General features: G+C 36.0%; 1 protein-coding gene across 1 annotated transcript; it reads left to right on the plus strand.

Moving 5' to 3' along the window:
- The first annotated feature begins 2,137 nt into the window (after window positions 1-2,137).
- LOC114658436 (partitioning defective 6 homolog beta-like) lies at window positions 2,138-14,217 on the plus strand. Its single transcript, XM_051932466.1, has 2 exons — window positions 2,138-2,276; window positions 8,974-14,217. Exons 1-2 carry the CDS (start codon window positions 2,138-2,140, stop codon window positions 9,816-9,818), a joined length of 984 nt encoding a protein of 327 aa, XP_051788426.1. The 3' UTR covers window positions 9,819-14,217.
- The last annotated feature ends 12,564 nt before the right edge of the window (window positions 14,218-26,781 follow it).

Raw genomic sequence — 26,781 nt, forward strand, 5'->3', positions numbered from 1 at the left:
TTCACAGTATTTTCATCTTGATTTTCATTCTACTTTTCTAGGTCTTCTAATTGTTTAATTAATCCATTATTTACTCATTAGTGGGTCGGTTGCTAAAGTACTTGCAGCCTTTGATTATTTAGTGTTGTTTGCCTGCGTGTCTGCTCTGCTCGTTTTAAATTATCATTATTAAGATACAACAAAGGGGGAAAAACTGCACAGAGAAAGGGCAGAGTATAATGAAATCAACAAAAGAGAGTTAAGCATTTAAATCTATAGCAAAAGCAGAAATAATTGTAAATGTCTTATAAATGTAAAAATCATGCTGCTATGCTTTTCTGAATGTCGAATAAAAGAAAAAAAAAATACCAGCTAATTAAATGAGATTAGTGCTATCAGGTGTTGTCACTGATTAGGAATCCGGTTGGAACAAAAACCTGCAGCCACAGGGGTTCACCGGGACCGGGTTTGGGAAACACTGATCTAGTGTCACTAACCATGTCAAAAGGATCACCATGGATTCATCTCGCCCAGGTCGTCACTTATCCATAAACTCCACCGCGGTAAACACTGTGAGAAATAAACGAACAGAGACAAAAAAGAGTTGGGGAAGATTCTCCATATAATATCCTGGCAGATGCGCCATCAAAAATGATTGATTTTGGTCGTAATTCTATATAATACATCAGACAGAGTAGTACAGTTAAGGGTGCTTTATATATATCATGGCAGAAGGAAGTAAGAACAGGTTTTTTGGTGGAAGTAAAGTCATTGGAGGGAGCCGGAAGCTATATCATTGCGAGACTGGAAGTGACATCATTGGAGGGAGCTGGAAATGTTGTTGCTGGGAATGGACTGGAGTGGAAAATAAGATTTTTTCTTCTGCTGGTCTGTAGGAAGAGGAAGAAAGACATTAGTACTCTGTTCCAGCCCCCCGTCTCTTGATATTTCACTTAAAATTCGCTTTTTCCTAAGCGCACGTGTGTGACCACACTTTAGGCCAATTAAAACTAAAACTAATAGACACTTCAACAGTTTCTTTCATATAGCCATAGCTCCTTACAAATCAGTAATTGAGTCCATATTCTTCACTTACTAATATGTTCTCTCAGATACTGTATAAAGGTGTGTGTATGTACAGTATATGTACATATATATGTGTGCATTTAAATACACACTTTATACTCGTGCCTGAATTTTCATGATCATTTGCACGTATCCTTTATAACTGCACTGTTTTGCAACTGTTTATAAAGCATGGTATTTAACTTATTTGTATTTGATGTTTTCTGTTATAAACAGCTCCAAAGCTACCAAACTAAATTCCTTTACTAAGTACAGTGATACCTGGACTTACGAGTGTCCCAACTAACGAGTTTTTTGAGATACGAGCAGTCTCTTGGCCGATTTTTTGCTTTGAGTTGAGAGCTAAAATTTGGGTTACGAGCCAGCTTCAGATACCCCACCCCACCGCTAGTTCGTGCAGCTCACCACAGTGAATGCCGCAACATCCCATGTCTCACTCATTCACTTTAAGCAGTTAGCTTGCAGTGGAAGCTTCAGTGTTGTGCTCGCATTTGTGCTTGTGCTTGGGTCCGAAGAAAGTGAGTGTGAAGGACAGTGCAGAGAAGAAGAAGCAGATGATGTGCATTGAATTAAAGGAAGAAATTATAGAAAAACATGGACAAGGTGTGCGTGTAGTCGATTTGGTGAAGCAGTACAAGCGTAGCACTTCTACAATCTGCACCATACTGAAGCAGGAGTCGATAAAGGCTATAACGCCAGCCAAGGGCGTTAAAATCATTTCTAAACAGCGGACATCTATCCATGAAAATATGGAGACGCTGCTGATTGTGTGGTTGACGGAGAAGCAGCTCGCAGGAGATACCGTGACGGAGGCTATAATCTGTGAGAAGGCATGAATGATTTATGCTGATTTGCAGCAGCAGACCCCAGGCACTTTGACAGACTTGGCATCGGGCAAGCCATTTTAAGCCAGTCGGGGCTGGTTCAAGAATTTTAAAAAGAGGACCGGCATTCACTCCATAGTCAGGCATGGTGAGGCAGCAAGCGAGGATATGAAGGCAGCTGAGGATTACCTCAAAACTTTTGCAGGAATAATAGCGGCCGAAGGATACATCCCCCAGCAAGCCTGGACATGGATGAAGGTGACATCAATGAGCTCATCGAGGAGCACTCTGAGGAACTGACAACGGAGGAGCTAAAGGAGCTACAGACGCAGCAGCACACGGAGGTTTTGCAGGAAATAAGTGACGTGGAGGAAGTTCTCTGTACAAGTGAGATAAAGGAAATGTTGGGAATGTGGGAGAAACTTTCAGACTTTATTCAAAAGAAACACCCAGAAAAAGTTTGAATTGGGCGCGCAACGGCACTATTTAATGACCCTTGCATGACGCATTTTAGAAACATTCTGAAAGGGAGGATGAAACAGACCTCATTGGACAGGTTTTTTTTCAAAAACCCCTGCAGATGAAAGTGAGGAAGGTGCGGCGAAAAGGGCAAAAATCAGTGAATAACATTCAGTTATTTAGTTCAGCCTTTCTCCACCACCTCCGTCAGCATCTTCAACTCGTCTGATCTCCAAGGTAAATGCTGTACATTATACTGTACTGTACTTAATGAAACCACTTTATTGCAGTACAGTCTATTGTATTGTGTTTTTATACAATATGTTATTTATAAGTACATTTTTCTTATTTAAAAACATGTAACAAAAAAATTGCAGTGTTTTTTGGGGGTCCGGAACGGATTAATGGCGTTTCAATTCATTCAATGGGAAAAATTGATTTGAAATAAGAGCATTTTGATTTACGAGCTTGGTCACGGAACGAAGTAAACTTGTATCTCAAGGTATCACTGTACTGGCAAATAAAAGTGATTCTGGTTATGATTCTGATACTCTTCAGCATGTATGAAATTTGTGTTAAGTAAATTTAAAGCTCAAGCAATTTAAAGCTTTATGCTATGAAAATAAGTTTGAAACTGCTACTGAGCGTAACTGAGAGCCAGCATAAAGACTTCAAAAATATGTGCAATATGATAATATTTCTTTATTCTAGTAATCGTTGTTCTAGAGTACTCTTATGAGATATGCTGGTTACACTGTTCATATTACAACTTTGTATCAAAGTTTTTGTTCAAAAATAAGATCTTGACACTCTTGCCCAGTTTGAATGCCAACAATTTAACATAGAAACAGCAAATTAAAATAATGATATTAATCAAAATAGAAATAGTAAATTAAAAAATGTTAAATTGAAAAACATGTTGACGATGTTATAGACAGTAAGGCAGTGGAGGAAAAGAATAGAAAGTCATACTGTAAATCTAAGTCTTTAAGGGGTCTTGATTCTAAGGGAGAGCAGGTTATTCCATACTAAACTAATAAGACTGTATATTTAGAAGCTGTTCTGTCATTAGCCCTGTCTTAAACTCAAACTTGCTTTATATAAGTAAATCAAGGAAATGTACAAATCCACTAAGGAGATATATATATAAATAGTGAATAAAATACTAAATTCATTTTGTAGAGAATGATGGGTTAACACTAGAATCCCTGAAGCCTGCAGAAAAAGCCGTAATGCCATGCCACCTTAAATTCCTTTGCACCTCTCTATCAGCATCTTTGTTTTGCAAATGTGTCAGTCAGCACAAGCAGCCAGCAGCCTGTTATCCCATCCCCCACGGATGCAGCTGAAGTTCTCCCAGCTCAAGTCTGTTTATCTGGGTTTGAGGTGCCTTGAATTGTGTAGGGTAAATTAATATACAGGTAAAATTCCGTTACAAAGAATATCTTTACAACGAAATTTTCATTACAATGAAGTATTTTTATGGTGCCAACAGTTTCCCCATATGACACGAGTCTATAGAAATCTCATTACTACGAAGTACATTCAACAGATACTTTCATTACAGCGAAGTGACCTTGAAATGCTTGAATGAATCATCCACAGAGCAGCTAGTTCTGTGGTCGCAGCTCAGTTGTGCACAACGATCCCAAACAGAAACATTGTAAATTTTTTCTTTCTTCAAACTTTCCTCGTAGTGGGTTTTTTTTTTGTTTGTTTTCTGTGGTTTTCAGTGATTCCTTTGGCTTATTGCTCGTCAACATTTGAAAAACATCCATTGAAATTTAACTCAATGTCACCCTCCTATAGAAACAGCAGACACGAAAAAACGATAACAGTTCATATTAGAAAAAAAACCTTTACATTTTTGCAGCTCTCAATTGTGGCAGAAAGAAAAAAGACGTTGCCAGTGAAATTTGGAATTTTGCCATCGACACGTGTCAACTTTCTTGAAAGGCCGAGCAAAAAAAGAAGAAAAACCTTGGGTTGCAAACGTATGCGACCTGCTGCATTTGAAGATGCTGAAAAAGCAGTTTTTATGTGGTTCGGTGATGCTCGTTCAAGAAACATTCCTATTGATGCGGCACTCATTCAAGAAAATGTAAGGTTTCTAAACTCTCTTGGGACCTCCACCAACTAGACAACACGCGGAAGAGCATCCCAAAGTGTGATCACCGCATCTGTGGAACACTGTTTGTTTTTCTGTTGCCGAGGCAACAGCAGGCTCGTAGCTCTGCTGCGTCTCTCCGCCAAAGCAAACAGAAAAGATGTCAATTGGTGAAAGCAAGGAACATTGTAAATGCTGGGAACAGGATTACTTGGCCACTAACTCTGTCACAACCCTGTCTGACTGCTGTGTCTATTTATAGGAGAGTGGCAGATCCCACTACAATAAATAACCGTGCTGTTCATGTTTCAAGCTGAATAAAGCTGGTGTTGCTAAAGTACTGAGACTCAGCCTCGTGTTTTGGTGTGTAAGACAGAGACTTGTAGCGTGACCCCGATCTTTTACGAATAGCTTCTATGGCACTTCACTGCAGCGCTGTGAGTTTGCTGTTGCCCTGCCCCAGCAATGGACAAACGCAGCAATCGCGCTTCGGGACGTACTTCAGCACGACGTTCCCGTTGGGTTGGGGTGAGGTGGGGGGGCCTGATTGATAACTGTGCAGCCCACAACATGCTTTTACATTTAGATAATGTTCACATTTAATTCCTCCCATCCAATTGCACGGCAGTGCTTCAGCCATTGGGTTTGGGCATCATTTGCACCCTGAAAATGTATTATCGCAAGGAAATGCTGAGAAAAATTCTCGTCCACATAACTTCTAGACAGGAGAAGATGAAAATGAATGCGAAAGAAGCTATTGAAATGATTGCAAACGTCTGGACGGAAGTTAAAGGAAGCAATACAATACAATAGTTTATTTTTGTATAGCCCAAAATCACACAGGAAGTGTCGCAATGGGCTTTAACACTAGAATTACCAGAGCCTACGAAAAAACTCGTAGATCCGTCCCACCTTAAATCGCTTCACACTTTTCCATCAGTGTCTTTTGTCCTGTAAATGTGTCGATAAGCAGCAAACAGCAAGTAGTCTGCTATCACATCCCCCACCGGCGCACAGTTTTATCAGCTCACATCTGTTTACCTGCGTGTCAGTAGCTTGGAGTTGTATAGGGTGAGAAGTCAAGCAAAATGACATCTTTTATAAATACTGTATCGTTATTTGGAACACATGCATTTCATGTGTGTTCCGTGTCTACAACGATCTATGTAAACACATTGTTAAAACAGAAACGTTTTTCATGTTTTAGTAATAATTGACAAAGTGTAGATCTGCGTAAATAAAGATCTGCACCTTTGTTGCTCTTCACATATTCCAGAGCCATTTGAACTAAATTATCTACGAACGCCTTTATTCGCCGCGCTCAATTGAGGTCGCCCTTTTGAATCTCGCCTTTTTGTGCACGCCCTTATTGAATAGAGCCGTACAAGACAGTATTACTGTCACAGAAAATTAAAGACACACAATACACGGCGGCAGCCCACGAAGAACGGTCAGCTCAGCAAGTAAACATCAACAAAAGAAAGGCTGAAAGAAAGAAAAATACGACCAACAAAAAGAATGAGGTCAAAGTCCATTGCCATTTAATATAGACTGTTCCTACTAATATTTATGCACTACTGTTCTAGCGCCCGTTATTGTAACGGGCTAAATGACTAGTTCTTGAATAAAAGCTTACTAGTTTCGTTATACCTTTGCGAAAGTGTTTATTTTATATTCCAGTAACCTCTTGAATGATATCAAATGTGTCTCTGCCTCTTTCATGCACGCACACACATCTATGCATGAAAATGCAATTATTTGAAAATGCTATGTCATTTTTTTTTTTCTTCCCCCGATCTCATGTTACGGTGCATGGTGCTGGCAATGCAGACAGACTTCTTCCTTTTGGGTGCATACACTGTCAGCATGTCACTGCCAGAACTAAACACTAGCGTGGAGAATTGCACGCATACAGAAGTGACTTTAGCTGCAGGTGGACATTCCCATCCCACTTTATGGTGCCAAACAGAATTGTGCTGCAGTGCAGAAGTTTATTAGCAGATGAAGTGACATGAAGTTGTCCGTTGTTACGGCTCTGCCTTTGTCCTGAAACGGCTTTCTGACCACAGTCTCGGAAAGTCTTTCTTCTGTGGGACAACTGGATCTTTTCTTAAAAAAGAAGTTGCATTGCACAAGCAAATCTGTCATTTTTCACACATTCTGCACGGGTGTCTTTTTTGTCAAAGCTGAAATGCCGCATGATAGTCTGATCTCATGATTGCCGGTACAACAAATAGTTCTGAGCCAGCATCAACCACAGTACCAACTGTGGTCATTGCTGCTTTAGTGAAAAGAGTGGACATAAACATCATCAACTCCGAGAGGGAGAGAAGTTCACTGTACCATGTACAACGTGACTGAGAGAATAAAACTGAATAAAAAAAAAAAATGCTTAACTTTTACATGTAGCACAAATATACAACAGGTGTTACAGCCTCAAATGAAATTTATGTTTCTATTATATAATAGTAATAATAACAACAGCTCATTACTCAAAACGGAAAATGCGGGGAAGACCTTGGATTGAACCTGCAACCTCTTGATTTAGAAGCAGCAATTCTTACCTTTAACCCAGCTATGAGATTGATAAATGGCTTTCTTTTTCTTTGTTTATATTCTTGACTAAAGGTTCACTTGTTTTGTTATATGTTTTGTGAAAGCATTTATTTGATATTTGAACTTCAGTCTTCAAACATTGTACGTTTCACATCAAAATTTTATCAATTATACATGAAAAAAGTTTCTGTTTTAGGTATGTGTTCAATGTTTCTTGCCTCGCATTTCCTGTCATCCTACATTTATCCAGATGATTATAGAAATGGCTCAAGGCACTTCACACCAAGATAAACTGACTTGAGCTCTGAGAATTTTGTGCCTCACTTCAGCTGAATCGGTGTGGGATAGGATAAAAGGCTGCTTGTGCTGATTGACATATTTGCAAAACCAAGACACTGATGAAGGTGTGCGAAGGGATTTAATGTGGCCCGGCATTATGACTTTTTTCGTGGGCTTCAGAGATTCTAGTTTTAAGCTACTGCATTTTCCCTAGGCTAGCTGAGATTGACTCCGGCTTACTGTGACCCAGCTCAGGATTAAGTGGTTTTAGAAAAAGCTGTGGTATGGTGTGGTTTTCCCATTATGATAGATTAGTGTATGTTTCCACATTTTCTTTTTTAAATATGAAAGTACAAAGTACTATGTCTGGAAGTCTGATGTGAAGCCATGCCTTTCTGAATGCAACGGTCTTGTAGATATAATTGATACTTTGTGATTTCTGCCTACTTTAATGATAACGAACAAAAATTGCAATGCACAGATATGATGTGTCAAGTGTTCTTTTCGTGTCTCACCTCATCTTTTCATTTGCTTCCCATGCCACTCCTTGGCTTGCAATGTTACCATTCTTTATTACTATGGCTGTCAGACTGCAAAGTCACCCTTGAGCCAAACACCTTCAGATACGCAGCTCTGTAGCAAGTTAATGTTTATCTTGAATAGTTCAGTGCTGAGCCAGCCTTCACCTTTGTAACTGAGCTTTGCTGTGACCTGATAATCCTGTTCAGCAGCATACTGTATATTGTTTGAACAGCAAGCAGCTGTGGAATTTGGATGGGTGAAAATAAACCTCACCTAACCCCATAATTATAAGGTATGTACAGTGTGACATTGGGACTTTATCTGTTGTTACTGGAATGTTTTTACATGTGATTTATGCAACAATGATTAAACACGGAGGAAAGTCCAAAGTAGTAAATGTACAGTATCTCAAAAACGTTTCACATAAATCATAAGTCAGTGGTTCCTGCCATTGTTTGTACCTTGACTGTAGAGTACCACAAGAGAAAAAAACAATTATTATTCTACATAGAACATTTCCATACTGAGTATTATCGTTTACTCATATACTCACACACACATATACTTGAACAAATGGTAATTGACTTGTTTAAGGTCACACAATGAGTAGGTGGCAAAAATTGAAACATGAGTCTTGTGTTTTAAAGTATATTGCCTTTGTAAACTGAAGCAGCCATAAATAAGTTTTTATATTTTCATTTCCTAGAACAAGTACCGTCTGATCTTAGAAGGTCAACTAACAAATTTGTTGTTTTTACTAACTCTCAATATACATCCTTCGTATTATAATACCTACAATTTGGTTTCTAATATCAAAGATTTTCTTCATAGCATGAAAGCATTATGCTCTAAGAATTAAGTTTTATGGTTTACCCTTTCTTTAGGCATTGATAGAATAATGAAGTGTTTCGATGTGAATATATTGGTTACTATGCATTAATCTATGTTATTGATTTGAAAAAATTAAAACATCCTGTGTAAACATTTACTTAAATAAATGACAGAGACTTAGATCTAGAAATATGTTTCAAGTAGAACCACTGGGGTGATCAAGACATTTTATGGACCCACTTATTTATTTAAACATTGCCACCTAGTGGGGAGTTTGTATTGTTATTTCTGACTAATGCCTGACTTTTTTGTTGTTTTTTCTTTTTGCAGAAGAGGCAGATTATTCGGCATTTGGAAATAACTCTTTAACACGCAAGAAAAATGTTCTTTCCAGTGTTCTTCGTAGTGACAACAATAGAAAAAAAACACCCGTAGTTATCAGCTTGCCACGTGATTTTCGCCCAGTGTCTTCAATCATTGATGTTGACATCCTTCCAGAAACACATCGCAGAGTTCGTCTGTACAAGCATGGCTCAGAGAAACCTCTCGGATTCTATATTCGTGATGGCTCTAGTGTCCGTGTTACTGCTCAGGGGCTGGAAAAGGTTCCTGGAATTTTCATTTCCCGACTTGTACCAGGAGGTCTGGCAGAAAGCACTGGCTTGTTAGCAGTTAATGATGAGGTTCTTGAAGTAAATGGAATTGAAGTGTCTGGGAAAAATTTAGATCAGGTCACCGATATGATGATTGCCAACAGCCACAATCTCATCATAACAGTGAAGCCTGCAAATCAAAGAAATAACATTGTCAGAAACAGTCGGACTTCAGGCAGCTCTGGCCAGTCTTCAGATAGTAGCACAAGTCACTACATGATGACTCCTCACATCATTCAGAACTTTCATCCTGAGGAAGAAGAAAGTGATGAGGAGAATGATATTATCATTGAAAGTGGGGGTGAACCACAGCAGATCCCAAAGGCCACCACCAGCAGCATTAGTTTGCCATCCCTCTTAAAGTATGAGCCACATTTGAGAGAGAAACAGAATGGCTTTGTAGCCTCCAGTAGTAGTGTCGGCTCACTCAACACAATAGCTAACCAGAAGACGGGGACTGTGAGGACCCTGGGAAAGCAAAGACGAAGTATGGAGGAAGAAGGCACAGTAATCACATTATAGAGCACTCTAAAAGAACCACAGTGAACAGGTTCTGTGATGTCCATGTCAGGATGTCCTCTATGCACAATGCATTTCTAATAAGAATTAGGAGGAAAGCTGAATAAGCTTTAAAATCATAATCATCTTTTCATTAGCTTCTTTTAAATGTATTTGAAATGTACATAATTTTAATTAGATATTTTAGCTAGAGAGACAGAAAAATATTGAATGTTTTTTTTTTTTTCATTTTTGACCGACAAACAGAATCTAGCATCACCTAGGATAAAGGGAGAGGAATTTGAACAGAATCAAAAATGCACTTACGTTCATACAGTATAGGTGCAACATGGTAAGACAGGGTGAGAATCCTGAATATACCTATGTTGTCTTACCGTGTTGCATGTATAGGGTGGTCCAGCTCTAACTATGCAACTTTTAATGCAATAATTGCATAATTAGATCTGGACCACCCTGTATTGCCTTCACCATTTTACTCATTGTTTGCTTTCCTGAAGTTTGTAATGGTTGCCGCCTGGGTGCTGATTAGTTTGGTTTTGTTTCCAAGTAAAATGAGCACAAATTGTGCTGCACTTTCTAACTGTAAACATAATCAAGTACCACCGTAGTAGTTTTTTTTTTTTTTTAATGAATGTCATGATGAATGATTTAAATTTTGATCCTTTCTATATGGGTGGGTGAGGGACAGGAATGTCTGTCCCTGTGACTGATAGATTACTTGTTACATTTACAGAAAAAGGCAAGCAGAACCTAACAACTGCATGATAATTTGAAACATAAATTAGTATATTTAGTTAAATCTTTGCATAGTTTACAATAAAGGAATAACACACTATAGTAAGGAAACATACATGAGGCACAGCATGCATATCAGAACACAATTGGCAACTAAATTATAATGAAATATATCTGTATGGAAATAAAATATATGAATACAAAATATAAAGTGTTACCAAGACCTGATGTACAACCTACTTTGGATTATCTAACATGTCTAGCAAAAAATATAACAGATATAATCAAGAGATCATAGTAGTTTTACAAGTGCTGAGAAAAAGTAAGTATCAGTGAAGCATATATAAAGAAAAACTGGGAGTGGTCTGTCCTAGACTTTCTTGTATACTCAGATATGGGGATTGATATTTGAGGAATAAACTGCAAGACAGTGCTTATTTTTATATTATGTACATTAAAGAACCCTCAACAACAAATCAAATTAATATGTTGAACTATTATTATAAAAGTAAAGTTGAATAAATTAGACTCTGCAGCTGCTTGAATAAAAGGTAAAGTACCACTTCCGGTTAGCGGAAATAGCCCAAAAGTTGTTAGAATTTTTCATTTTGTACCTACTATTTATATTGCAAAATTTGATTGACCTAAGTGAAAGCGTACTCAAGTTATCATGTTTACATACACATGCACACAGACATAATTTCAAAAATGGTATTTTCAGACTCGGAGGTCTAAAACGTTGAGATTCATCAAAATCTCATCAAATTTTTGGATGATTACAGTACTTTCCCTATACTTCATATATGAGAAAGTAAAATTGAAAAAAATAAAAATACATAACCATCAGGAAATAGATACAATGTGAATGAAACAATAGAAAAAATAGACTAATCAGAAAAAACAGTGCAATTAAAATTGGATGAACCAATTAATCTTGGAATTATACAGAATACAAATGTAAAAAAGATATCATGAAGCCTAACTAGGCATCACATTAAGGGAAACCAATCACAGTATCACTGGAAGTATCACATCCTTTTTACATATGGTTAAGTGTGGATCCCGCCGAAGCAATGGCTGATAGATTACTTGGTCTTTTTTCCCTAGTGTTATTTATTGAGTTGCAAGAACAATATGAAGTTGATTGACCTGGTAGAATAAGGTAATGACCAGTTTACCAGGCAGACTGAACTGAATTAGCAAGGTAACAAAGCAAGAGCTTTATAGTTTGTAGATCCTTTTTAAGTATGCAATATGCATGTGTAAGACCAAAGCAGTTTCTGCAATTTCTGTTTGCATAGGTTGCTTTATACCTTTCTCATAAATCATAAATGCTACACATTATTATCTTTTAACTTGACATGCCAAAATATATTGTATTCTTGCTCTTTACAAAATATGGTATATGCCATTACAAATATTTATAACCTAACTTGGCCTACTTAAATTGGAGCATTTCAGGATAGTTTCCTGTTCATTTATGTATACAGTGATATGGAAGTAGAGTATTGACATGATTTCTAGCATTAACCTCATTGTTGAATCAGGTTACCTTGCTTCTATAATATGTACTTTCATAATGTAAATTTCGTTAAAAAGCAATTATCATTTTAGCAGAAGAATTGAAATGGTATATAAAAGTTGAGTTAATCGAGGTGGTTGTATAAAAGTCGTTCTTTATGTAAAAAAAATACAATCGTGTCAACAGTAAATGTCATATTCACCATTTTTATTTGTTGATTTATGCTGCAAATCTAGTCACCCTAATCTGTCCAGTGCACACATATAAACATACAAATAAACTGAAGATTTTGTGTAGTATTACTAGCTTGGCTAATCAAAAAAGGCAATAAGAATTCTCCATGCATCCACACTGCATCACATGGTTAGCATGGTCAGCACCAGAATTAAACATTATCTGCCATGATGATTATTAAAATGACTTGTTAATATTTACTTTATTTCAATATTTGGAGCAAATACTAAAATAGTCTGGGGAACAGAACTCCTGTACAGTGTTTTAGACATGATAATAGCCTAATATACAGTGGTTTTGAAATTATATTGTAGGAGTGAACTGTAAATATCTGACAACTAGTGTGTAACAGGCAAAATAACATGACCTCTCTGTAGCTGGTTTGTAGTGTTAACACTTTAATTAGGGCCCAGGGTATGCACATCATCATATGAGGGGGAAAAAAACATTTATACATCATTCATTGTATATGAATATCTGCAAATAAGGGTTTCTCCATACAGTATGCTTTATAATAGCCATTCAGCCAAATGCATTAAGCAATATGTAGTAATATTTCTGAAAGTTTACACAAAGAGTAAGCTTTGCATACACTTATTTGTATTCATTTTAAATTATTTGCCATTTATATTTTTTCATTTTTATGGCAATTTTTTGGAAAGGGTAATCAACATAAATACCACTTCTGAAATTACAAACCTTTATATTCTATAACCTAGCATATCTGAGTATGGGCGACAGTACATGCATATGAAATGAGGTTTGTATATGTGGTAGTGTATAACAGTTTGTTTCAAATTCTAAATGTTTGCTATATTTTATTAATAAATATATATCATCACATCTTGAGTTAAATTAATTTTTAGACAAAATCATGAAGGTATATCTCTTCTCACTGTAAATATTTCTCTACTATTTCCTGTGGAATTATCTTTATTTTCCTTTATTACAACATTTACAATGCATTTTTTTAATTTCACAGTCATTGTTTAAAATACTGTACACATTGCATTTCAAATACCCTCAAAATAACAATATTTAGTAAATAAATAAGCTAAATATATTTTCATTCTAAAAATGTTCCCAATTTTGCTGGCCAGCCTATAGTCATATTTTGAATATAGTTTCCACTAATATAGTAGCAGTATGACAAGGGCACACCATCATCTTAGTACGTAGTTTTTTTTGTTTTTATATATATATATATATATATATATAATAATATAATATAATAATATTCTCTGCAGTTAGTACATTTTGTTTCATTATTCTTTGGAAAAATTTTAGAACAGACAGAAGTTCATTATTAAAGTCAATACTAAATTTCTGACAAAGTGTAACATTGATCAGTTCATCCCTAAGTATTTATTATTATTAGAAACAAATGCATAATAACACAACTTTGTGTTATTTAAACCTATGATGTCAACAGGTAAGGCAAATTATTCAAACACAGATGTGCAAGGCAAATCCACCTACCAATAGATATGTATAATACTCATAAGCCTCTGAAATATAATCACAGTACTTCAGAATGTCTTTTATTTAAATATGCAACAAAACTAATTTAGTTTCAGTCCACAAATGGTGCATCATGTTTAACCAGGAATGTTAGAGGCAGAAATTAACATTAATCGTTCTTTTGTTGAGCTGCAGCATTTCTCTGTCATAAACGGCCCATTTCGCAGTTTTGTTCCCCAAATAATGTTTATGTACCTGCTCTTGAAAAAAAAAAAAACTCCACTGACATACCGTGGTGATACTGTTTGGCCATCTTCTCCATGCTCACTGATGAATCATTCAGAGTACAGACAGAAATGAGGACAGGTGCTTTAAAATGACAGCCATTGTCCTTTCCCTCTTGAAGCTGCTTAATGTAATGTTGGTTTAATATATAGAAATTTCATATTATTAGTGAGTGTTAAGTTTATTTTTGGAAGGGATGATGTTCTGTACAGATAAACATCAAAATCTTTCCACACTTTATTCATAGCCTTCCAGTTTGGGTCAAGTACAAAGAATGCATATCACAGTGCATTGGTAACCACTGTGACACTGGTTTACTGGAAATTAAAGATAGTTTTACATCATTTCAATCTTTAAACTTATCAATATGTTTGCATGTGCATAATATTATAATGTCTGAAATTTTAACTTGGAAAAAAAACTCTTATTCAGATCAGCTTTGGTAGTTTCTCAGAATTTATTTTATCTGTATACTATATATATATATATATATATATATATATATATATGGTTGCAATAGTTTACTGTCAAATAAATGCAAAGAGTACACGACACGTGTTTCGCCCTCATTCTGGGCTCATTAGGTGTACACACTCCACTGCACTCCCTCTCGGGAATCGAACCTCGGACGTCAGCGTCAGAGGCGATGCCCCTAACGTTGCGCCACGGCGTGTGGTTCGTTTATTTGACAGCATGTAGATCGGGGTAATTACATTCACGGCATTCGAAGTCTGTGTCACAATCTGTTAGTGTGGGTGGCCAACCACAAAGCGTTACCTGGTAGGTAACCACCCACACTAACAGATTGTGACACAGACTTCGAATGCCATGAATGTAATTACCCCGATCTACATGCTGTCAAATAAACGAACCACACGCCGTGGCGCAACGTTAGGGGCATCGCCTCTGACGCTGACGTCCGAGGTTCGATTCCCGAGAGGGAGTGCAGTGGAGTGTGTACACCTGATGAGCCCAGAATGAGGGCGAAACACGTGTCATGTACTCTTTGCATTTATTTGACAGTAAACTATTGCAACCATTCTATGATCTGCTCTTCACAAACTGAGGGCACCGTGGCGGATGTTAGCAGATTGCTGGCCAACCACAAAGCGTTACCTGGTAGGTAACCACCCACACTAACAGATTGTGACACAGACTTCGAATGCCGTGAATATATATATATATATATATATACACACACACTATTTCAATGTCATCGATTGTATGTCTTTTGAGTTTAATTTATATTTATTTCAATTTTGGATGGCATAGGCTTTGATCACCCCGACTATACATTTTATAAGTGGGTTTGAAAATGTTGTTATTTTTATATATGTAAAGAAGGGCTTCAGTTAGAGTGAAGATGATCTCCTTGAAGATCTTGAGATAATGATTAAGTGCACATATGTGCTGCTCCACTGTGTCAGCAGAGAATTTAATTCAGTCTGACATATTTCCTTGAAGTATTTGTTATCAGTCACCAGTGGGCACTTTCATTGGGAAAACAAGTAGAAAAATCAATCCCACGTGTAGAGAAGTTTTACTCCTATGCAGCTTTGCCTTTCAATTCTCCAACCTACTGCTGGCTAGAGGCCACTAGGCTGCATACATACATGCTGTGAATTATTATTTTTGCTTGCATAGATGGGCACTATTATACACTATTTTAGAGGAAAAAATTATTTTATTTTTATCAATTCTTCTTTCTTGGATAATCAAATATGTACCATTGGGGATGAATAGGAGACATGCTCCTTATAGATGGCGACAGTACTAGAAGGACACAGACATTCTGAAATGCAGTATGAGCACTAGCATTATACTAATATCACACCCACTTGTACAGTGAGTTACAATATCTAATGTAGTTCTTATTTAAGCTTAAATCGGAATAAATCACAAAAATCATAATGTATGATAATTAAAATGTAAAAATTATTAAAAATAACCATCCAATCACACCTAAATCAAAGAATTGAAAATGATTTTTCATTGTGCAAAAAACTGACTTTTAATGTTTAGGCATTGCTTTTTGGCCAAAACCAAAGACTTGTCTGCTTCTTTGACTTCAGAATTGATCCTTGCTTTGATAAATTTCACTCACAAAGTGCTCACAAGGTTTTAGCCATTTAAAGATTAAAGTAGCCTTTACTTTTTCTTTACTGAATTAGAGGCTACTACTGTATTCCTGATTATGGCAATAAGAGAAACTATAGCCTGCTTATTATAGCTTCTCAGAAATGTTAGAAACTAGTTTTTTTGTTTGTTTTTTTTTTTGTTTGTTTGTTTTTTTTTTCCTTCAATTATACATTTTCTTCTTTTTGTCATTCTCCTGCTAACTCATTTCAAAGCTAAGGGCTTTTTAAAGTAAGTCTTTTCAAATGTATTTGTGTTTTTATTGAAAACAAAGACTTTACACAGTCATCAGTTAATAAATTCTGATAAACATTTTTAATGTCAAGTATTAAAGACAATTGTGTACTTTTAAATGTAATCAATTGTGTATAAATGTCCTCAGTTGTACATCATTTCTTGTTTGGACTCTCAGACTTGGATTCATTTAAGCGACAAGATGATCCCTTAGACTGATAGCTGTGCAGTGAACAGTGTCGCATTGGTACCAACAATCTCTGGACTTCATCTTTTTGCACATTTAATAGGCAGTCATGGGGCTCACAGATATTTAAATGTGTTAAATTTAATTCTAACTAGAAGCGTTTTAGAATTATCTCCAGCCCTGATCCTGGAGGCTGTAGGCTTTTGTTCAAACACATTTATTTCAAAAGTCATCTACAGTACTATATTATCTGGTTGGCAGTTGACTTCCTTGTTATTTCAACCATATTATTAACTGGATGATAAGTAACTAAAGGAAAAACCAAACATATTCTTAATAAGCAAATGAGTGAAAATGAAACAAAAATGCACAAACCACACAGGCTGTTGTGCACTTAAAAACCAATAAGGATCTTTGTGAATTCTGCAGAGAAGTAAAAGTGTTGAGATTGCAGGGCTGAAGTGTGCAATCTAATTAAATGAAGCTTTGGATTAAAAATAATGATTGAAATAAATTAAGCATTTGTTCAGAGTTAAAGCCCAAACCAATGTGGTCATCCAGGACAAAGACTGGGAACCCATGCTATGTAATATTGTTAAATATACAGTATATACTACTCTTAAAGTTAACGCTATCCACTTGGGTGTCATCAGCCCCACACAGTAAAGTGGTAAAGTATTTCTTTGAGTTGACATACACCATCTTCCTTTCATGATCTTTTGTGTCAATACAGCAGCAAAATTTACCAATATGCATCTTTCAGCAGAAATGAGTAAGAATCACAAGATGGTTTGTCAACTTGCTCTTTTAATGCTTCATTTTCTGTTTTCCTTAACATTTTGAATACACAATAGTGTACCCCCAAATGTGCAAGATGCAGTACAAATAGCAAGGAATCCCTGGGTTATGGCAAAAAAATCCATCCTGGCAGTTTCTGGAAACATTAACCAGATAGCGACAAACCATGATCTTAAGAGTTTCTCTTACTGTGTCCCTTGCAACTGTTTGTAATAAGTTAGTAGGCTTGGCAGAATTTGAGCATTCTGTTCAGTTTCCTGTTCATTCTTGAATTCTAGTGGACAAGAAGCACAACTGTTTTCTTTGGAACAATGGCATGCATATGAAACATCTCGTGTTTAAAAGTGCATCAGTTTTAGATAAGTAGAGACAATATTTTGTATTATTTTGGAACACATTTCTGTGCTGTGAATATTACTTATTTGTACCAATGAAAAGAAATATACATATTACAAAGTATTGTATAGAAAAGTGGACTTTTTACAATTCTGTTAAAATGATGCTTCTGTTTGTAATAAATTACAATCGTTTCATTTGCCATGCGATTCTGAGGTAAATAAATTTGCAATGAAATTATCAGTATTTTCTTATTACTATCATGATGTACATTTCTACTTTGCAATAAAGAAAAAAGTAAAAGCTCCAGATAAACTCTTACATGGCAGTGTTATTTTTATAAGGCAGAAAATTGGTAAATCTTTTTCTCCCTGTCTCCTTTACATGCTCTATTTTCCTGTCTTCCACTAAGTTCCAGACTTCTAAATCACTATTATATGCCAACAGACAGAATTGTCTACTAAATTGTGTAAATAAGCAGATGTACTTTTTATATTTGATTCTTTTTTACTATTTGCTATCATTATCACAGTTTGCCTTTATTTTTACATAGGTAGAAAAATCAGCTTGGAGACACTTAAGCAAACCTCTAGCATGTATCTCCCAGATCATGTCATTGGGTTATTCCATGTGTGTCCGTTCTTTAAGATTTCAGTTTGAACTTTTTTGTCCTTCGGTGGTGGAGTGCATTGAAGTCTTTTTAAATGTCTCAACAACATGCAACAGATCACCACTTCTGACAAATAGGAGAATGCTGTTCATTGTTGCTTTTTGGATGAGTAAACATGAAATCCAAAACTCGGCTAGCTACTTTTCAGAAAATATAAAAACAAAACTTTTGTTGTTTTGAGTGTGCTTTTATAAATAAATAATATAATCTATTCCTAATGAGATATTTTGGGTATACCCTTGATCTAGTACGCAAATGAGCCAAACCAGCTAAATGATAGTTCATGCTTATAATAATTCATATCATTGACCTGATATTATAATGTGTGTTGATGTGACAAATGTATTAAACCTCAAAACTGATGAATATGATGTACAGACTCCTTTTAGTTCTTTTAAGAGGGCCACTTCTGCATATTTGCAATAAAGAACTTTTTTGTTTTTTTGTCAGTTTATATCAGCTACTGTTGTTATTTCTCAGAGAACTGGCAGAGAGGTCAGGAAAATCTCAGCCAAGCTTCACTTCATCATTGCCGTTGTGCTGGAAGCCATTAACCAACCAACAAGATACATTTGGTTTTTGTATGCAGTGGGTGTACATACAGCAGTGTCTAGTCCACCTAGTGTAATCATAGTTTTTTACTGAATTCATAGTGCAATAAGGGCACCTAGTGTGAATGAAGCTGCTTTTGTTAACTGTAAGCATTGACATTTCATTAACACATTGTACAGGTGAAATTATTGTTCATCCATTTATTGATGCTGATAAGACACTGGGTCAGAGACTTTGCAGCCTCAGGGTCATCTGGTGCCATTGACAAATAAATCTGTGTCATTTGCATATCTGTGATAATTCACTTTGTTTTTAAATTTATCAGGACTAACAGAGCATGCAGATTGAGAATAACAAGGGTTTCTGACATATAGAGTAATTGCCACAATTGACAAAGAATTTTCTTCTTGTGATATGAGTGAAACTAACTCAAGGCACTTCCAGAAAGGCCAACCCAATGTCTTTAAGGTGGTCAGTAAGTATGTTGTAATCAGTGGTGTCAAATGCTGCACGCAAGACTAATAAAACAAGAACTGATAGATTATTAGATGAATAGTATTAGATAAATGAATTCTTTAACCAATGCAGTTTCACTGCTATGTCTTAGTTTGAAACCTGACTGATACGTATCCAGAAAAGAATTTTTACTCAGGTAGTCATTTAATTGTTGAAACATTACTTTCTAAAATTTACTTAAGCCTACCTCTAATATGCCATTTTTAAGTTGTCCATGACAGAAATGTCAAGGTTATTTTTGTTAGGTAGTGACTTAACTACAGCAGTGCATTTCCAATTAACTATAATAACTATACTGTTGATAAGCAAATCAGAAACATCTGTAGCCTTCATAGCATTATGTTTATACCCAGAAAAAGAAACCAAAAAGTTATTTTTTTCAACAAGAAAAAATGTTATGTTTAATAATAATAATATATACAACCAAAAATAATATATAACCAAACTAGTAAAGAAAAAAAAGAGTAAAGGCATACCTAGAGTCCACTGCTATTCTGATGCAGATTTAGTGCACATCCATCGTGTGATATGTTTTGAAATAGTCATCAGTGCTCAGCCCGGTATTGCAATCAGAACAGTAGAAGCTTGTTTCTTTGCACACTTTAATACTTTTTTCTTTTGTTTGCACACAAGAGGGTTGAATGTCACTGCCTGATCCAATCAATGCAACACTTGTGGTGTTGCGGGTTAACACAATGCAAGACTTAATGACTTACACATTTCCATTGATGTAAACATTAACAGTTACGACATTGTGAACAGTGTTTAGGGAGCTAACGTCCTTTTACAGTACTGTTTGTCATGCAGCTACTGTCACAACTATAACTGTAAAAAGTGACATTTTTATTAACACACTTCACCACAGTGAAGCTTCATGTAACCAGATTCCCCAGGCATATCATGGTGGTCATGTTGTACAGTGCCATATCATGTATCAGTTTCATTATTATTGTCTGATAACTAATTCGCATTCTCATCACTATAGCTTGATTCAAGCAACTGTTCAGTTTCAGTTTGTTCTAAAAAGCTGCCTTTATGGCTTTGCTTTTGCCATTGTGTTTTTTGTTGAAGGCTCTGGCCTACACATGAATACTGATGTGTTAATCCAGCTAAAATTATAGTAATAGTCAATGGCTGGTTCTATATCTTTAGTTCTCCTGAAGAAGCAGGGGAGGAGCTAAAAAGACATCCCATCATTCTTTAAAATATGAACATGAGTCATATTGTGTCTTGGAAATGCAAAGAAGAATCTACTTGCAGCTACACTGTCATTAATATTACATGTTGACCACAACAATACCCTCTATTTTCTTTTTGGTCACTTTTTCTGTTACTATATTGAAATGTATTCTATTAAATATATGTATATTTGGGTAACCATGAAATAACTGAAAATGACAATAGACTTAATACAAGTGTACATGGAGGCTTGTATGTTAGGCATACACACAAATACCTAAATATATATAATATACATCTCAGAAGGAGTAAATCTACCCATTTTTGTCTGGGAGACTTTTTAACATCATACCCTAGGCTTTTTGTACCTGGACAGTATTCTCATATTTAATTTAATCCTTACTACACCATTGCTGAACGGTTGTTCATTTTGGCCGTGCCCGGTCTCTTCACATATCAGAGGACTCTGTAAAGTGTGGTCTAGCCTCACTGTGGGAGGCAAAATGGGGGAGGGTATTTAGAAAGGAAAGGAATAAAGTTATTCCTTATTTATCCTTTTTACCTTCACATTTCAAGTGCCAACATAATGACCCTCTCCTTGGCCATAATACTTGGCAATAATGATATTAAATTAAGCATGAAGCTAAATTATGAAACGACACTGCATTTACTTAAGGTTACAAAATGTTCTCAAACATTCAGAAGCAGTAACTCTGACTAAACACTGAACAAAGATCTCAATCACAACCTATGAACAATTAACACTTCAAATTTAACTTCCTGACAACACAATTTTTCAATCTTTCAAATCATAAATTTTGCTAAAAGAAACCTACACAATTTTCCTATTCATTTCTTTTCCAGATGTAATACCAATCAGTCTTGAAGACTCAGACAGCACCTCAGCAATATTTAAAAACATTACAAAGACTCTTTCAAAAATTCTAGGGTACAGCGGGAAAAGTATCTTTCAAACTATCTTGGTGAAAAGCTTTCGAAGTCAGCCATGCATAGAAAACATTCCAGCTCCACATGCACAAAGCATTCAATAATTCAACTTAAAATCTTTCATTGATTATGTTTACTTTGTTAAAAATTGTCCAAAATATATTTGGGGCAAGATCCAACCTGTGAACGTTGCATTCTAGCTCCAGCTTCACTGGGTCAAATAGTTTGGGAGAGCACTAAATGCACATTATTTTAGACAAAAATTTTTGAATGCTTAGCAGACAGCCTGGGTGTCACAATCGCTCCTAAGCCATTAGCAGCTGTGTTCAGTGTACTCCCAAATGGGCCTAAAGTGGAGAAGTACAAAGTGATTGTAATTGCCTATACCCACTAATATTCTTATCCAGCTTACTTGTAAGAATCGCTACCCACCTTTTATAAGTCAATGGGTAAATGATGTTCTATACTGCTTGATACTGAAAAAATTCAAATTCTCACTTAGATGATCGCTTAGAGAGTTCATAACTTTAAAAAAAAATACAGCAAGATTTAATTGATAAAATTTTAGAATAAGCATTCATATCTGCAAAAAAAGCACATTGTCTTTAACTTTTAATTTTTTTCTTACTATTTTTGTCCATGCACTTGGTTGTCCTCGCTTTCTCCTGGGTGGTAATTGAATTCTGCTTTGTTAGTTGTTGTTATTTTTTTTTGTTTGTTTGTTTTTTTGTTCATGCTTTTTTTTTTTTTTTTTTAACTTTCCGTTGTTTTTTCTAATTTGACTATGAAGTCATTTGATGCATGCATTTGACCTGATTGCATGCAATGTTATTTTCTTGAAATAAAATTAATAAATAAAAAATATTGATGAGTTATGATGAAGTGGCAGAAAGAATAGATATTTATTCATGAGTTTTTTAACAGAATATTATTTCATCCACTAGATGGCAGTAGAAAACTGTCCTGACTGTTATTCAGTGTTAACGCTATAAGGCATATTATTGCATGTGCGGGATTCTGTGCCTGATGAGCCTGATTTGGGTTTAACCATACTTGTATAGAATAGAGTCCGAGTCATCTTCAAGGACACATATGAATGGTATTAACTGAGTAATTATTCTATAAATATCAGTCAGGCATATTTTAGTAAAGGAGTTTAACGGACTCTGTTCATTATGTTGAGATTCAGCCAGATTTCTGCTGTGTCTGTGGTATATTAAATATTTTAATATACAGTTTTTTTGAAAAAAAAAAAAATGCTGCGAAAGTCCAGCATTAACCATTGACAGTTTAAGAGTCCACTCAACAGACTGAGCTGGGTGCAAAAGAAGGTCAATGGGTGTAAATAAGATTCCTAGATTTCCTGCACTATTTACAATTTTGGAGAAATAAGACCATTTCCCAGATTGAACTAAGATATTGTATTTGTTAATGTGAGAGGTTGTTTGGATTGTTAATTATGTTCTTTTCCATTTATAGCATTTATCTGTTAAGTTTCCAAACTGCCTTTGTCTTCCAGGATATTAAAACAGTCATTTTTTAACAATTTTTTAGCAGCTACAATGTCAGCCACTGCCTTCAGTTTGCATTAAAATTATTGACTTTGTTATCACATTGTTGGGTGTATTAGAGTGTGTACAGAGTAAGACTGATTATTTATAGCATTAGAAAAGGTATAGGCAGCTGTGGCTTCAAAAATGCCTCTTAAAATACACTTTTCTTTAGTCCTAGTAAATGGCATTGTTACGTTAAAGAAAATACACTAATGATAGGATATGCCAATATGAACTATGTGAGTCGAATCAATTCTAAGAGGTAACAAGATTTAATGTGTGGCTCCCATTTATGTGTAGACTGTGTGTGATATGTTGAGTAAGGTCAAAACCTTTTGTTTGATAGTTAGAAAAAGGGAATGCTGTACTCCCATAATAGTGATGGCAAGATACTCAAAATTTGCAAAACTGCAGTGGCTGGCAATTTACCTTACAATAAGAAAATATTTGATAAAGTCACTGCCTTTCTTTTCCTCATGCATTGCATGAGTAAAATTAAAAGTTTGGAGGTGCTGCCTCAATAAGTACTGCAGATCCATCACTACTGAGCCATGTTTCACAAAGAACTAAAAAGTTTATTTTCCTGTCAGTAATAAGATCGTTTACTAGTATTTTACTAGTTAATTGTCTAATATTAAATAATGCTATATTAAGGTTTTCGGAAAAAAGTGTTTGTATAGAAACTGTAGTACAACTACAGATACTAATTAACTGACACTACTGACATTAATACCAAATTGCCTGTGCTCTTTAATGAGTCTATAGTTTATAAATATAGACTCAATACAGTGCACCTCTTTATGTAGACTTACTACATATTTATTGATTTTTTCTATGAGAGCATGGCTATTATAATGAATTGTAGAGGAACGTGGTCAGGAATGTTGTATCATATTTGTAATGCTGGTGGAGAAGACCCTACCACCGAACCTACTGTGGTCCAATCCATTCCATCTGTAGAAGTCTGGTCTCTCCCAGATGAGTTTCCAGTTAGCAATGAAGCCAATGTGTCATTCGCAGAAGGATTGTAGCCAGTCATTCAAGGATAGACATTTGCTGTAACCTTCATTGGTTCTTTTTGTCATCGGTAGCAGTCAGTGGATGAAGTCTTCAGTAGCCGAGGTCTTGTCCTTAATAGCTTGAACGAGTGTTGTGAATATCTTTGCTGGCACTTTTGATTGGTGATATCAGATGTCATTTACCCTGCCATGCAGCACCACATTCTGATGTCTCTGGTCCAATGCTTCGCAAGAACTGACAAGTTCTGCTTTGCAATGTGCATAACATTGGCACCAGCGAAGCTGAATGAAAATGTCTTGTGAGGGTTAGTTGGAAAGTTCAGGTTCTAGAAAACAAAGTCCAATAATGTGTACGTCTCGACAGTCAGCAAAACTGGTAAGACAGCTGGATGGTTCAGACATGACATAGACTAGGAAAATACAGATGAACTATACAATATACAATTATAATACAATTCTAGGTTTTTAGGAAGAGCAAGGATGCAAGACCAAAACTGTTAAGTGTAACTTTGGTAGGGCACATTCCAGGTGTGGCCGAGTTTAACAAGGATGGATTGAGATAAACTTTCAAGTGTGGAAACCGACGAGGAGTAGTGGAACAGGTTTAAGAACATTTTACATGTAATACAGGACAGGTAAACCGAGCAGCAGCGTCTTACACACATAGCTTTTCATAAATACCAGAATAAAACAAATATTTAGCCAAAAACTGATCATATCCTCAGGTAAGTTCAACTGGAGTACAGCCAATATTCAACGAGAAGAACTAACCAACAGTGCGATGTTAAAGTCAATTGCTCCATGGGTGGTGAAAGCTTAAAGCTGATGGTCTCCTAGTGACTCAGCTTAAAATGGAAATCGCCAAAAGCACTGAAGCTACTGCAGAAATGGAAGAAGATGAACTCTGTGTTAAATGCAAGTTCCATCTGTTCTCTGCCCGTTTGAGGGCATGTTTATATGTTGTATGTCCTGCAGCATGTACAGATCAGGTTTTCCAACCGACGATATGGACAGATTTACCTGCCTAAAGTGCTTAATTAATTTAGAGGTGGTAGGGAAAATAAGCAAATTGGAGGACTGTGTTAGGCATCTGATAGTGATTAGGCAAACTGAAAATTGGATTGACTCTGTTTGTTTAGACAATTCGGCTATTTTTGATTCAGCTTTAGTCTCTCCAGGTCCCACTGTAATCTACTTGTAGCCGAAATCATCACCACCAGTTCAGCCACAGGGCGAGTGGGTAACAGGGGGTCTAAGAAGTAAAATTTAGTCCCTTGGCACCCAGCTTACCAGTTCAGACCCAGAACTGGTTTGAACCCAGAACAGATTCTCAGCACTCTGTGGCATGCCTGTGGATCCTGAGAACAATAAAGTGCTTATAATTGGTGTTTCCATAGTGCAGAATGATAGAATTCCAAACTATGTTAAACAAGCAGTTAATGTTAAATGCCTCCCGGGGTGAAGGTTTCTGACATAGAGGCCCAATTGGATCTTGTTGCCAACAATGAAGTATCTACCTTACTGCTGCATGTCAGCACTAATGATATTTATTTGCAGCTATCCAAGGTATTAAAGGTGAATTTTGTCGCTCTGTGCACCAAAGCTGAAAGAAAATGTTGGAATTTAATTGTGTCTGGCCCCTTACCAAGATTATATAGAAGGGATGTGATTTATAGCAGATTGCGTTCCCTTCACTGCTGGTTAGAAAACTGGTGTGCAAATAGCCTTTGTGAACAATTGGGATGATTGTTTGGGAAAGGACTAGATTTTTTAACAGAGATGGTCTTCATCCTAACTGGAAGGGATCAAAATATGGCAGCAAAACTGCCTGACTAACCGATTAGAGCACCATCCAGGCCAAAGTCTTGTGATCTTTAATCACAGGCTGTTGTTTTTCCCACCTGTTACCCAGAATCCCTGTTGTGGTGCATCTTATAAATTTAGTCATGATGCAAACCTTAAATTACTTTACAACCAAAAAATAAAGTGTATAATTTGACCAAGAGATAAAACAGGCACCTGTAATATTTATTTTTTTAATTAACATTAAATGATTTAACTTAAATGGTAAAAGTAAAAAATTTAGCCAAAGAAAATAAATTATAGAACTGCTACACCTTCTGTCCCCTTAAGCTCCTATACAGTTCTCCCTTCCAACTGCCTGCTGTTTGTGCTTCTGTGAGGTTAACTTTTCTTTTCTCTGTTTTTCTAACTTTGTGCTCCTCTTATTCTTTACTTAAAAGCTCTCCACTCACACTGTTTGTATCCCCCACCCCCTATTAATGAACCCTTACACTGTCACTCATTTAACTGTTCTACTTCTGGACCACTAAGAACTGTTCAATCTATAATAAATAAATAAAACTTGCTTAGTTGAATATCTGCTGCTAGTTAATTTTTTACTATCGTATCTGCTTCTACAGCTTCTTGTGCCTGTTGAGCCTCCCCTTTATTACTTTGCAGTCAGATGCAGCCTTCTTTTTTTTTTTTTTTTTTTTTTTTAAATCAGTTAGTTATTAATTATTTATTGCTTCCGCATGGTTATTTACTTACAGATGCAGGTATCAGGTGTAAATGCCACATGGGCTGAACAGGCATCAC

This window comes from Erpetoichthys calabaricus, chromosome 10, assembly GCF_900747795.2.
Source record: "Erpetoichthys calabaricus chromosome 10, fErpCal1.3, whole genome shotgun sequence".
NCBI classification, from domain to species: domain Eukaryota; kingdom Metazoa; phylum Chordata; class Cladistia; order Polypteriformes; family Polypteridae; genus Erpetoichthys; species Erpetoichthys calabaricus.

Bases quoted from the DNA above. Each gene is read 5' to 3' on its own strand.
- LOC114658436 (XM_051932466.1), top strand. From the start codon at position 2,138: ATGGATGAAGGTGACATCAATGAGCTCATCGAGGAGCACTCTGAGGAA. The intron at 2,277-8,973 runs GTGAGATAAAGG...TTCTTTTTGCAG, and splicing joins GGAGGAAGTTCTCTGTACAA to AAGAGGCAGATTATTCGGCA.